Raw genomic sequence first — 15,095 nt, forward strand, 5'->3', positions numbered from 1 at the left:
CTCCAGGTAAGTGTTATATCTTTATCGATATTTATGTTGAGCATGCTCCACCGCTAGCTAGCTAACTTACTAGCTAACAAATGGAAGCATATATTGTTAGAACTAGCTAATGCAGAAATGAGCTCCACCGGATCGTTCAGTTAAGAGCATTGCTGTGTCTGACGCCCCAGGTACGTGTAATGTACCATGATTGATGTACTACGTTGACTATTAAAAATAATGTTAGAATGCTAGCCGGCAAGCTTTCATAACGTGGCTGCGGCTCTCCTGTTACTCAAGAAGGTGGCGCCAAAGCGCCATTTTGCAGTTAATTTTGTAGTTCTTTTTTGCCATCAATTCTGTAGTTCATTTTACGATTTAATATCTGTAAAGGGAAAAAGGACATTCAGCATGCAATATGGGATTCGAAATAACGACAACAGAACATCTGATTTTATTAAGATTTATTAATGGCCATAATATTACATGATTGCATATCATTTAATGAATATTGTTACATTATCTTATATTGTACTTAGAATATTGCATATTATTAGATTATTGCATAAGCACTGTATTTGGCTAAATGGTAGCAGTGCAAGAATGAAGCTGTGGTTCAGAAAGGTAGCTACACCGGATCATCCGGTTAAGAGTGCGGTTATGTCCAGTCAAGAGTACGGTTATGTCTGGTCAAGATTATGTTATGTTCAGGAGAGCTGAAACCAATGGACTGCAAATAACAATCTTCTGCTGCATCTTTTAATTGATTGCCAGACACAGCCACTGAAATGAAACACAAAGAGTCAATGTTACACATTGTTAAATAAAGGCTCCTTGTATGATCCATGTGGGCCTACTCTCCATTGTGTAACTGTTAAAATGGAGTGTACTCCAGTCTTGCGCAATGTGCTGTGCCGAGCAGCAGGCATCCTCGACCATGTCAACACGGCGTCACGTTGGCCAAAGATGCGCTACAGAAACTCACCTGCGGTACAGAAACTCACCTGCGACAAACTCAGCTCGATCTTTCCATTGTCGTCTCTGTCCAGGGTTTTAAACATTTCTGTTTGGATGGGGATGAAGAAATTAAAAGCAAATTAATGACTGAATGAAGTGATGAATAAAATATAATTTCTACATATGTTAACGTAACAGGAAATATTTTGCCAGTAGATAGTCTTTTTTTGCATGGCTGTTCATACATTCAGGGATGGAGTTGAACTGGTTATACCTGGCAGGTATAACTGTAGAGCCCTGCAGGTGTATGCTGTGCAGGTGTATACTGTACAGCCCTGCAGGCATAACTGTAGAGCCCTGCAGGTGTATACTGTAGAGCCCTGCAGGTGTATACTGTACAGCCCTGCAGGTGTATACTGTACAGCCCTGCAGGTGTATACTGTACAGCCCTGCAGGTGTATACTGTAGAGCCCTGCAGGTGTATACTGTAGAGCCCTGCAGGTATATACTGTACAGCCCTGCAGGCATAACTGTAGAGCCCTGCAGGTGTATACTGTACAGCCCTGCAGGTGTATACTGTAGAGCCCTGCAGGTGTATACTGTAGAGCCCTGCAGGTGTATACTGTACAGCCCTGCAGGTGTATACTGTACAGCCCTGCAGGTGTATACTGTAGAGCCCTGCAGGTGTATACTGTAGAGCCCTGCAGGTGTATACTGTAGAGCCCTGCAGGTGTATACTGTAGAGCCATGCAGATGTATACTGTAGAGCCCTGCAGGTGTATACTGTACAGGTGTATACTGTAGAGCCCTGTGGGTGTATACTGTACAGGTGTATACTGTAGAGCCATGCAGATGTATACTGTAGAGCCCTGCAGGTGTATACTGTACAGGTGTATACTGTAGAGCCCTGTGGGTGTATACTGTACAGGTGTATACTGTAGAGCCATGCAGGTGTATACTGTACAGCCCTGCAGATGTATACTGTACAGCCCTGCAGGTGTATACTGTATAGCCCTGCAGGTGTATACTGTACAGCCCTGCAGGTGTATACTGTACTGGTGTATACTGTAGAGCCCTGCAGGTGTATACTGTACAGCCCTGCAGGTGTATACTGTAGAGCCCTGCAGGTGTATACTGTACAGCCCTGCAGGTGTATACTGTACAGCCCTGCAGATGTATACTGTACAGCCCTGCAGGTATATACTGTACAGCCCTGCAGATGTATACTGTAGAGCCATGCTGGTGTATACTGTACAGCCCTGCAGGTGTATACTGTAGAGCCCTGCAGGTGTATACTGTAGAGCCCTGCTGGTGTATACTGTAGAGCCATGCTGGTGTATACTGTAGAGCCCTGCAGGTGTATACTGTACAGCCCTGCAGGTGTATGCTGTAGAGCCCTGCGGGTGTATACTGTGCAGGTGTATACTGTAGAGCCCTGCGGGTGTATACTGTGCAGGTGTATACTGTAGAGCCGTGTTGTAAGACATGAGACTCACTGAAGAGCATCTCCAGCCGTATCAGGCAGCTCACAAAGCTGTCAAAGTCAATGGCGTACTCAGCGTCAGCGTAGCGGCACACGATGACCTGCAGGATGTCGCTGTTCATCTGAAAACCTGGGGAAGCCATGGGAGTACGTTATATATGGTGTACAATGGGCCCCGAATCCGTGACACTGAACTGTCCCAAACAATGTCAACTCCAAATGTGTACAGGGAGAAACACTGTGCAGGTACACCAGTGACCATGGGGCAACACCAAGGTTTGGAGTCTGTTCCTGTTTAACATGGTGTATTTTCATCTTTTGTTCCTTTCAAAAGAAAGACGGGCGGCTTATAGCCGTCAATGGCAGCAGAGTGAATAAAGAGCTGGGCTGTTGTGTTCAGTCATTCAAGATAATGGATGGCATGTAAAAACTCCCAAATGATTAGACTGATGAGGCAGTTCTGTTGTTTGTTGTACAATTACTGTACAAACACACCTGTTCCAGGCCCAATAAGCATCCAGCCCGTGAGAACCGGTTTAGCCAGGGCCCTATTTTCCTCCCCGGCTGTGTTCACATGGCAGTAAAGAATTGTCCCCAAACTGGATATGTATGTATGTCAATGAGACTGCTACGGACACCTCCGATTCCTCCAGCGTTTATTACCACACACTGCAGCCTCCAGCAGAACCTTCCCCCCAATAGATCTAATTTCACTGCTTGTTTCAAGGAATTCTGTCCTTCCTCATTCATGCCTGTATACTAGCAGGGAGAGCCTGCTGCCAATTCTTAGCAATGGGCATGCCGTGTTGCTAAATTTGTATATATTCATTATTGATTACCGTAAGAAAATTACACTACAAAGTGTACGATGTGTGGTTCTATCATAGTGGGGAAGTGGTGCTGTACTGTGTGGTGTTATAGTTTTACCTGCTTTGGAAAGAGCTCCTCTCATCTCATGTGAGCTCATGGTGCCAGAATTGTCTGAGTCATGTTCCTTGAAGATTTCCTGTCGGGAGCAGAAAAAACTGATCCGTCATTCAAACCTCTCTGGGTATATGATACACATCAGTGTCAGAAAGGCATCTAGTACAACAGCATTAAGTATACCCAAAGACTCCATAATGAAATGCTGTGGTTTTCCTACCAGGTACTTCTGGATCTTCATCCAGAGCCCATGGAACTCAGTCAGGCCCAGTTTGGCACTTCTATCTTTCTGCAAACTGTCAAGGCCCTTTTTTAAATTTATTTATTTATTTTATTTTATTTTTTAAATCGAGTGTTAAAGGTATTCAATTTTTTTCTTCTTTTGGAAACAAAATCAGGGTTGACTGATTTGGGATTAAATTTGGTTCAGACCAGAAGAATAAGTAGTTACTAATGAAGCAGGGTGATGAGATTTCCTGGAGTACAATGAACATAATGAAATAAGCTATAAAGATGAAAATTACAGTGAGAAAACCCAATTAAATTTGAAATAGGGGTTGAAATGGAACGTCGTGTCACACTGTACTGAAGGTCCTGGAGAAGTCTCGGAAGGTAACTAAAAAGGTTTTTTACTGTATCTAACTAATTGTACTTTCTCAGAAAAGGATACGTCTAAAAGACTGACAATGTGACGACCAGTCTCAAGGGTAAAGCCATCAGTCTTGATATCAGCTCCTGAAAGAATATAATTTTTAAAATCAGTAGTGACAATATGCCTGTCCAAATGTATATATGTTAATGAACTGCCTTTGCAAATAAGAAAGAAAAAGTTTCTCACTTTGGGATACAACACTGTTCAAAACATTGACAAGTTCAGAAGCAGACACTTCAGAATCCTAGAGGAAAACATAAAAATGTAATTTAGACAGGACAGAGCACCAGCATCTAATTTACAATGATGACACCATGGCAGCCTATAGCATAGTGGCTAATGTGCTTGACTAGGACTGGGATGTGGAAGGTTGGTGGTTCAAGCCCCGGTGTGGTAACAATAAGGTCTGTGCAGCTGTTGGGCCCTTGACCCCACATTTCTCCAGGGGTCCCCTGGCCCCTCTGTCTAATCAACTGTAAAACGCTTTGGATACATGTGTTGGCTAAATAACTGTAAGGTAACGACATGAGAAGACAGAAGGAATAGAAACAAATTGAATGAATCATATCGTCTTTTGGTTTTAATCCATCTAGACTCTGATGAAGATATTTAGCTCCTGCAGCTAAATATCCTCATCTCTACATAGATGCATGTTTCTACCTGCCCAGTCCCATGGCATATACAGTTGTATGCCAAAATGTGGGCACCACGGGTCAAAAAGCCTTTTAGACACTGTGGTGGCCCCTTGGGAATTTACTTTAACACCTCTCCATCAAGTGAAAAGCGCCCCCTACTGGCACATTCATACCTTATGCATTGGTTTTCTTTGTTATTTGTCAGGTCTTCCATACAAGTACAGACCTCACTATGTCGAGCGACTATAGATGGCATACTGCTTCTTTCCAGTATTTAGATAGATAGATAGACAGATACTTTATTCATCCCGAGGGATATTTTAGGCATCCAGTAGTTTATACATACACACATATACACACATATCTCACACACATAAAGATCAAAATCACTCACAGAAAAGTAAAAAATAAAGCGCATGTGAACTGATTACAAAGGCCTAGTAGGCACTGGCCCTGTGATATACTGACCATGATAAGGTGCTATGGTAGATTGTGTGCAATGGTGGTAGTGCAAAAGTACAAAGTAAATAGTAAACTCAACAGGGGTAAAAGTGAGGATTACAGTCTTGATCTTGGCTCCAGCTCTGCTGCCTCGGGAATGTAGCCGCTTTATTTCCTCCGGTATATGATGGACTACTGGCGTGTCCTGTTGTCCTCAGTGAAAGCAGTTGTTCCCTCAAGTAAATGGAGTTTTTACTACCATGATGATGTTGAATAGTAGCCATATCCATAGGATAGAAGATTGTCTACGCGATGCGTATAATGATAAAAAAGTTACCGTTTGAACCTAAAACTTACATTTCCAGCAATCTTCTTGAACAGGTTTTTGAAATGGGGGTCCACGTCTTTCTCTGAAATTTCAGGCTGCAAAACAATTTTAATATTTAGGCCAATTAAAACGTAACAGTGTTTACGGAAAATATATTTAAGCCAATATCTGAATCTCAGTGCTGGTTCCCCAAGCCTAGTCCTAGAGCAAAAGATAAATTCAATGAAGAAAATTAATTTAGTCTAGGATGAGTCTTAATGTGTATCTGGGAAACCTGCCTTCAGTCTGTTCAGTTTGGAAGAGAGCTTCCATATGTTTTAGTTGGTGCAGTATTTGGTACAATTTCTGGTACCTTGGTACAATTTCTGTTATTTTGGCTCTGTACCTTGGATTTGAAATGAAACCATGAATATGAGATTAAAGTGCAGACTGTTGCCTTTCATTTGAGGGGATACAGTTATATCAGATCATCTGTGTAGGAATTGCATCCCTATGTATAGTCTTATAATTTTAGACCCAATGGAATTGGACTTTGTGATTAGTCAGGTGTATTTGATCGCTTCCATAGTACATAGGTATAAGAGCTTTCAGTATCTTTCAGGCAGCCTGTAGTGTAGTGGTTAAGGTAAATGACTGGGACACGCAAGGTCGGTGGTTCTAATCCTGGTGTAGCCACAATAAGATCCACACAGCCGTTTGGCCCTTGAGCAAGGCCCTTAACCCTGCATTACACCAGGGGAGGATTGTCTAGTAAACTATACGTCGCTCTGGATAAGAGCATCTGCCAAATGCCAATAATGTAATGTAATGTAATCTAGTCTTGATTCTTGGCTTTTAATTGCCTACTACAACAGTGACTTAAACAGAAAAGCAGAGGCTACACTACAAGATGCATTCCACCTGTTGGCTGAAAAAACAAACATCTGTTATTTGCTCCTGTGAGGGCAATTGTCCAATTACTTCTGGTCCCCTAAAATGGGGGGGGGGGGGGGAGACTATATTGGGGACTATATTGAATAAAAAAAATAATAAAAACGGGTTCTGGGGTGTGCTGCCGTAATGAACAGTAGGCAATTTGTTTGTTAATATATGGTTTATGGGACAAGCAATACATAACCTTGATACCCACAACTTAAAGGTGACAGTCTGCATTTTGGCCTCATATTCATGGTTTACTTTTCACTCTTACATTACTCTGAAACTTTGTGTACAAGGACATGCTTATGGGAACTGAATATGAGATTCAGGTCGATTGGCTCTTAATACACCCATCAGAAACACAAATGCTCTGTTGTCCTCAGCTCCTGAGGCTTTTCAGACCGATTTACCTCTTCTATGTCTGCATTGATGTCCTCTTCCATATTGCTGCAACAAAAATAGTTTAGTTTAATGTGTTTAACTGCACATCAGCCCACATTTTGACCAGGTAGAAAATGCAACTGCATGAAAATCTACCCAGTGAAAACTGAGATCTTAATTTCTCATGGAGGACCTGTGTGGTACCAAAATAATATATACATACATTTCCCTATATTTCTTTGTAAGACCGTGGGCTCATTTCAATCGCTTATTTTTTCTCCTTTTTATGGTTTCCTTTCTCTTTCTATTCCACCCGTTGGGAGATGTCCTTGTCCAAAGGAAATATTGGGAGTTCCTAACTTTTACTTCTAGCTCCTGAAGATTTAATGGGTTGGAAAGTCCTTAAAGATGTTGGACCTTGATCGATTTCCCTCAGATGCCACCCACCTGGCTGAGGCCTGCTTCTCAGAGAAGACCCGCAGGAGGCAGCTGCCCTTCTTGTGTGCTTGGAAGGTGGACGGGATGATGACGTACTCCCCAGGAGGCAGGCAGAAGCGGTCGCATATCTCACGCATGTTGATGAAGGTCGAGCTCATGGCCACCGCACGCTGCCTCAGCAGCACGTCGGGGCCCAGATGGATGTTGGTGCGGCCCTTGTACTAAGTTAAGAACAGGTAACACTTCCCACTCACTTTCTTGGCTGTCATTTAACCGTTTAAGATGTGAGATCACAAATCTGTGATGAGAATGTTCTTATCTGGACTTTGGTAATGCTGATCTAGCTATCTGGTAACGATGAACAATGGTTCTAGAACACTGATTTTTTAAAAACCGACTCTGTGTTAGGCACTCCTGGCTTGAGTTATTGACTCTTGGCCAAGAGTGAAATACCTAACAAAATCCTATAAAAATATTTTTTGATTTGATATACTGTAACAGACAAAGTCCGAGCTTAGCCTCTGGGCACAAGCAGCATGCAAGTTAAAAAAGCCGCACACTGCACATTAAGGTGTAAATAAATGAGATCAGAAGCCGTCAGTCAGGCAGTCAGAAGCCGACTGATTGCATACCTCGTCAGGCACCTGGAAAACAAACGAACAGGAACACATCAGAATGATCACCTGTCCTGTTATATGATCAGTATAAGTGGTGAGTGGTATTTCTATTACAAATTAATTATACGTCAGTTTTTTTTTTGGGGGGGGGGGTTTGGCTCTTTAGCAGCCACAGGTCAAAGGACCCTTATAGTCTGCATTACCAGAGTAAATTGCAGCAAATATTCTGAAAACAACATTTCACTATCTGGATGAATGGATATCTGGGTAAGTAGAAACATTTCATTTTTGGGTGAACTGCCTCTTTAAGCAAATGACTCTAAAATCAGAAATCCCAGTGCATCTCCCACCTTGTAGATGGCGAATCCTATGGTGTTGAGGTCGTGACCAAATCTCTTCTCCTTGCGGCCGTCCTTCTGCATGAGTCCCACCAGGAAGGTGCAGCCGCCCTCAACCAGCGGGTCGTCGTCCACGTCCTCCAGCTTGATGGCAAACTGGGGGTTGGAGCAGAAGGTGGCTGTGCAGGGGACAGAGGAACAGAAGGTGAATATTTACCTACAGTGCAGTCTGTAAGTGTTTGTACTGTGCCATCGACTGTCGAGCTCTTCCTCTAGTGATACAGAGGCAGAAGAACAGAAATTGTGCCACTGTCCAAATACATAAGGACTGCACTGTATGTAAATTTGTAAGGAGGAAGAGAGGATGTGACTGGTTTCTGAAGCCATACCTGGATGGTTTCTGCAGCCCCCAGCAGTGGCGCCCACTCTCCACATTCCGTCAAACTGGTAGCTGTTCCAGTGGCCGACCTCATCACTGGTCAGTGTGTCTGGGGTCAGGTTGCAGATCTCCAGCTTGGAGAAATGTCTCTTAAAGTCCGAAAAGGACATCCTGCCAGGGATCAAAGAGGAGAGGGGTCACCTTCCGTAGTGGTGTTGCCAGAATGTTTCAGGTTCAGTTTCATCGTCAGTCAGTTAACATCATCAAGTGACACACTGACCCATCAACACGAACAGAACCGGGGCTCACCAGAACTCGCCGTCCTCGGCAGTATGGCGCAGTTTGTCCTTCTCGTCAGCTGGAACATCGTCCCATTCCCGCGACCTGATGAGAGGATAAGCTTTCTAATTAGCTTCAGTTGCAGGGGCCACAGCAGAAGTGAATGATGGTCTTCCTCAGACACGCACCCGTCGCTCCAGGCCCCCGTCCACTCCACCTTGCCCCAGGGGTTCCGGACTCGCACCAGCTCCTCTGTCCTGTGCGTGTGCACCTGAGGGGTACAGAAACCACCCGCTGCGCCCCTCAACTCTGCTTTTATTTCACCTCAGCTACTGTCTGTCTTTACACACTGAGGACATGATTAATCAGAACTGTGCAAGTTCCATGGCCGCAAATTTGAATATATACTGGAAATCTTTTGTTTCAGGGCTGGCCAATCTGTTTCCTGGAGATGTACTGTCCTGAATGTTTCGTTTCAACCCTGATGTGGCACACCTCCATCCATTTTCTAACCACAAGGTCAGGGTTGATGTGGAAACGGGGCCTGACAGAGCAGTCCGGACGTCCTTCTCCCCAGTGACTCCCTCCAACTCATGAGAGATAATCCTTCCAGCTTGTCCAAGCTCTGCCTCTGGGTCTTTTCCCAGCTAGACATGCCCAGAACCATTCCAAAGGGAGGCATCCCATGCCCAAACCACCTCACCTGCAGTGGGGCAGCAGCTCAACTGTGAGGGCCTCTCAGATGGCTGAGCTCCTCCCCCTAGTGAACCCTGCAACCCTGCAGAGGAACCCTGACATGCAACATTTGCCACACTGGGAAAATCTCCAGCAACAGGATTGGACAGCCCTGGTTTAGTTCTTTATATGCCAATTTCCTATTGAGTGGGCTCATTCCAATCCCTTATTTTTTTTCCTCTTTCCTTTTCTTGCCACTAGCTCCAACCATCGGGAGAGGAAGTAAAGACGGGGAAAGCCAGAATGCAGATTAGGCAAATGGAATATCCTCGCTCCCTCAAACGACAGTTTGAAGCCTCGTCCGTTACAGATGTGGCAGGTGGGGAGTGATAGATCCACAGGATTATCATATGTCAAGACAAAAAAAAAAAAAAAAAAAAAAAAAAAAAACATTTAATCAAAGGGGATGCACTGATGTACTCTTGCTCAAAGGAAAGACTGGAAGTTCTAGAAGGAACATTTAAGGGGATGGAATATCCTAAAAGATGGTGGACCTCAACCGATTTCTGGGTCAGGAACAAGGAAAGGAAAAAGCGATTGTAATGAGCCCAGTGACATTATTCGGTTTTCCTTTCATGAGCACACCTGATTGTTCATTGGCTGCCGCACTCACCTCCTGAGCCCCAGTGAGCGAGTAGGCGTGGCCTTTCACCAGCTTCTGCACAGTAACCGCCTCTGAATCATGGGCATTGGTGATCTGTTCCGAGACAGCACAGGCAACTCTATTATTACTGTTACCCTCATTTATAAAGCACTCGGTATGTTATTACTGTTGCTATTTAATGTCATTCTTAACCGTTTATGAACCACTTTTAACACGTTCCAACTAAAAGGACAAAGTAGTAGCCTAATATGAGGAACAAAAGGAATGAAAAGAATAAAAATGGTCCCCTGTAAGTTTATGTTGATGGAACAGCCTCAGTCTCAGGTATTCTGGTCCCCTGAGCTGTGCACTCACGTCAATGGAACAGCCCAAGAGGGACCCCAGCCCCAGGGCTTTCTGTATGATTCTGAAGAGCTGTGGGGGAGCTTTGTCCAGGGTGTACATTTCTGAGATCCCGCCAGTGAAGTCCTCAAAGCCCTCTGTGGTGGAGCCACCAGACAGATTCTCGTAGCTGCCGTTCACCCTGCAAGGGACCAGGGGAGCAACGGGACAGATGTGTTTTTTACACACCTAATAGTATTCCTTTATGCAGTGGAATATGTACAAGCTTGCTGTAGATACACTGTCATATATACGCTGGGTTTATTTTCAAGCTTATTTCCAGAATTATGACAAATTTATTATTAATCTCTTATAAAGTGGATCTTCACCTCTTCTTGAATGGCTGAAATGTGCTAGTCCTGCTGTATCTGTGCCGGCCTGTAGCGTAGTGGTTAAGGCAAATGACTGGGACACACAAGGTCGGTGGTTCTAATCCCGGTGTAGCCACAATAAGATCCGCACAGCCGTTGGGCCCTTGAGCAAGGCCCTTAACCCTGCATTGCTCCAGGGGAGGATTGTCTCCTGCGTAGTCTAATCAACTGTACGTCGCTCTGGATAAGAGCGTCTGCCAAATGCCAATGATGATCTCCCCAAACTCTTTGGTGCACATCAGATGTTTTACTTGCTTTACTGTGTAAGAAAGTGTCCTACTCACTTGGCGTAGGCCTTCTCCAGCAGGGCGCTCCAGAACTCGGACCCCTCAGTCGAGTGGACGAACAGCAGCTCCCCGTCTCTGGTGGGCAGCCTGTCGTCAACCACCACATCCACCCACTCTCCATACTGCCAGAACTGGGGGAACAGCAGTAAGGTCCTTATTCGCCCCCCGGCAGATCTCTCCACAGTCCTTACACCCCCCTCCCCCAAATCCACTGACTCTCCTTGAGTGCTGTACATGATCTAGGCCCACTGAGCATCCTTCTGAGTACTCCCAAGTATTTGGCCTGTTCCTCCCACCTCCCACACCAGTGACTTACAGGGGAGTAAGACAGGACCCAACACAAAACACTAGAGAATCTTGATTCCAACATGAACAGGAAATTGAAACAAAGCAGGGGATACCACAAGCAACATGTGCAGTTGGGATAACTGCCCCATCCCCCTCACCACAGGAGGTGGTGCACCCTCACCTGGAAGTGAAAGATCCCAGCATAGTCCTCGCCGAAGGTCTGTCCTGGAGGAACCACTCGGGCCAATATCTGCTCATTGAGCGTGAGAGAGGCGATGGCGGCCAGGAGCCAGCAGTCTCCTGCACAGGTAACACACCTGGAGGGTAAGCACTCCACAGATGATGGCAGGACTAGCTGATATACTTTACATTACATTTATTTAACAAGTGCTTTTATGCAGAGACATAAGTGCCTACCAAAGGTCATGGTAATACTGATGAATTAAAAAACATCACTTTGACTTCATTTACTAATTTCAGAGGCTTCCTGTGTAATGTACATTTGGGCTATTATGAGTAATGTCTTCTGTTGATTTTGATGTATGACTTGTTTTATAATGCCCTGCTTTATGTTCTTTATCAGCCATTTGGACAAGTCCCTCTGTTTTACCAAGGTAATGCATAAGTCATCCAGCAGAGGGTGCTGTTAACCCATTAAACCATTGGCCTGGCGCTCACCAATCGCTACACTTGGTTGATCACTGCTGCAGCCAGATGTCGAGCAGATGTCATTCCCATACCAATCAGCCTAAAATAGAGAGATTTCACCCCTGCTCAGAATATGCTGCTAGCCCACTCTCTCTATTTCCCTCAGCCTTAAAAGTTCAGAATCTAATTCATTTTCTTTTGAGTCAAGATTAGGACATTTGTAAAATTATAACTTCTATAAAGATATGCTAGGAGAATGAATAAAAATGATTTCACTGCCTCATGTCTAGGTACATGAAACCTCTCTGTGAATCCTTTTACTGTCCACCAACTTCACTTCCTATGCAATAACCATGGTTTTTAGTTGGTCTGGTGTACAGCAAGACCGTGCACCTCAGGGGTGTGACCGTTCTGGCTCAGTAGTAAACGTGACCAGCAGGGTGTGGTTCAAGCTTTAGAGACTTCAAGTGAAACCGCTCCACCACACGCTTCCCCTAGTCATCTCGCTAAGATTTCTGACTGATCTCCCAAAGCCTTCTGCTTCTGGCTCTCCATCCAGAATCCTGTTTGTCACTCTTAGACACCTAATTATTTCCACAAATGGTAAATGGTTGGCATTTATATAGCGCCTTTATCCAAATCGCTGTACAATTGATGCTTCTCATTCACCCATTCATACACACACTCACACACCGACGGCGATTGGCTGCCATCCAAGGCATCGACCAGCTCGTCAGGAGCATTTGGGGGTTAGGTGTCTTGCTCAGGGATACAGCCCGGGCGGGGGATCGAACCGGCAACCCTCCGACTGCCAGACGACTGCTCTTACTGCCTGAGCCATGTCGCCCCTTAGGCATTTGCAAATAGGATTTAGTCATTATCATTGGTTGCTATAATCACTGAGTGTGCCCGAGCAGCGAATGGTCCATTTTCATACTATGTGAATAGCACATCTGCATGGGAGGAGGTCTCAGCTGTCATATCTGTGCATGTTCTGTGCCTGACCAACATTTACTCTCAGCACAATGATGCAGGACATAGGTGTGTCATACCCTCTTCACCATCAAATGATTGCGAAACAAAAGATCATAAGCACACCAGACGACTCCTGGTAGGTGGTTTCCTGAGTAAATATTTCCAGTGGTTCTGTTTGCACAGTATGTATTTGCATATTTTTTCAAAGTTGTATTTGCAAATGTTTGCAAATGAGCTGTGTTGGACATAAGTACTGTAGGACAATGCAGTGTGCCAACTTGTGAGTCTGGATTTCTTTTTTCACCCTAACTTCAGCGAAAAGGATTCCCAAAACTCCTGAAGTGGTTTTTTTTGCTCACCCAGAATTCCTTGGCAGATGTCTGTTCTTGTAGCACCGCCATCAATGAATTGGGGATTGGAACACAGCTCCTGCAGATAAGAAATTGGAAAAAATGTCAATTTAAATGAAAGGAAAGTGAAGGTATTCATGTGAGATTGCTGTGATTTTCAGGCGTATGGTCACAAATATGAGATTAGAATGTTCACAACTGAATATTCTAATGCTGATGTAACAATCACAACTGGTAATTGATAGCGATGGGGAGGGGGGGCGTTACATTCCCAAAAAGGGGTATTACATACTGCATATATCTTCCTTTTAGCACTGTTGGAAGTCAATTCCACAACTTGCTCCAACTCAGCAATTCTGTAACAGTATGACAGGTGCACTTTTGAATTTAATTTGGCCTTAATTGCAGTATAATGTAATTATAGGGTAACAGAGTCCAATTACAGAATTACATTTTCAGGTGTGTTCAAGAAATGAGACGATGCACTTTCCCAGTCAGTCTGCAGTTACGATGGATGAGGAGGCAGACTTGCAGGGATTCCCTGTGCTGATTATAGCAGAGGAACAGCTTATCTCAAAGTACTAAGAGTAGTGATTCTGGATGAACAGAATGAAGTCATTCAAGATGAGAGAGAAGAGGATTTTGGGATGCCACGTTCTTGTATCTGGAGCTAGATGTGCAACGAGAACATGGTGATTTTTTTTGTCATCTAAATGGCATGAGTTAAAGAATGTGTCACTGCACTGAGGGAAAATTCATTCGAAGTTTTCAGGTGAATTATTTCTGGAAGACCATGAAGGAGTCCATAAAGACAAAAATCTGTTTACTCATGAATACATCAATCAGCACACACCACTTCAATGGAGAACATAGATGCTCCAGACATCAGCCCTAGAGCTACAGCCGCTGCCCCAGACATCAGCCCTAGAACTACAGCCGCTGCCCCAGACATCAGCCCTAGAACTACAGCCGCTGCCCCAGACATCAGCCCTAGAACTACAGCCGCTGCTCCAGACATCAGCCCTGGAGTTACAGCCGCTGATACAGCTTTCCAAACAGCTGATCCCATTCAGAGCCTCAGACCCTGAACATAAAGTCCTCTGACCATGGGTCTCCTCCAGACCACGCCCCGGGTTTTACCTTGGGTCTCCTCCAGTCCACGCCCCGGGTTTTGGGGGAGTACGGCCCCAGCTGGTTGTATCCGAGGGCCCTGTGGCTCGCGGGGAAAAGGTCATCCTCAAACAGAACCCCTCTCTCCAGGCACTGGGTCTTTAGGGCGCTGTAGTCCTGCTTGCCGAATTTGACGGCATTCCTGTTGGTCCCGATGCCTTCGGCCCGATCGCTGTGGCGGGCGAGAGTGTCTGCTATAGACGTCATGACGCAGACGGGAGAGGTGTTGGATTCTGTTGGACTGAGACCGTGTGGGATTTTTGCTAGGAAAGAGCCGAGGCCACTTCAGTCTGCTTTATACCTGAGGAGAACCAAGGCAGAGAGGGTGGAGCTACAATACAGGTGAGCAGGCGCAGTCCCAAAAAAAAAGGTAACTCAGCAAACAGGATCAAAGCCTCTCATTGCAAAATGCACCTGCCAACACCCAGCTGGAACCTAAGCTGCTGCCAACACCTCATCTGGGAAATGTGCGATTTGGTGGAACGATCATTGGAGGAATCCGATGATACTTGGAATGTGAAACTGAATGTACCCCTG

General features: G+C 44.9%; 1 protein-coding gene across 2 annotated transcripts; it reads right to left on the reverse strand.

The window, feature by feature from the left end:
• Positions 1-428: 428 nt before the first annotated feature.
• On the reverse strand, positions 429-14,812 carry LOC133118366 (calpain-2 catalytic subunit-like). 2 transcript variants are annotated; one of them, XM_061228292.1, is made up of 21 exons: positions 14,529-14,812; positions 13,398-13,467; positions 11,597-11,715; positions 11,125-11,258; positions 10,443-10,611; positions 10,098-10,181; positions 8,938-9,020; positions 8,780-8,854; positions 8,481-8,641; positions 8,104-8,270; positions 7,769-7,780; positions 7,146-7,357; positions 6,728-6,764; positions 5,429-5,494; positions 4,182-4,239; positions 4,014-4,078; positions 3,564-3,632; positions 3,347-3,425; positions 2,433-2,549; positions 984-1,042; positions 429-762 (listed from the first exon to the last, which is right to left on the reverse strand). In XM_061228292.1, exons 1-21 carry the CDS (start codon positions 14,763-14,765, stop codon positions 739-741), a joined length of 2,097 nt encoding a protein of 698 aa, XP_061084276.1. In that variant the 5' UTR covers positions 14,766-14,812; the 3' UTR covers positions 429-738. The 2 variants fall into 2 exon arrangements, with proteins under 2 accessions (XP_061084276.1, XP_061084278.1); XM_061228294.1 differs by having other exon boundaries at positions 8,938-9,001; positions 10,070-10,181.
• Between the last annotated feature and the right edge of the window lie 283 nt (positions 14,813-15,095).

Source organism: Conger conger, chromosome 18 (assembly GCF_963514075.1).
Source record: "Conger conger chromosome 18, fConCon1.1, whole genome shotgun sequence".
Taxonomy (NCBI): domain Eukaryota; kingdom Metazoa; phylum Chordata; class Actinopteri; order Anguilliformes; family Congridae; genus Conger; species Conger conger.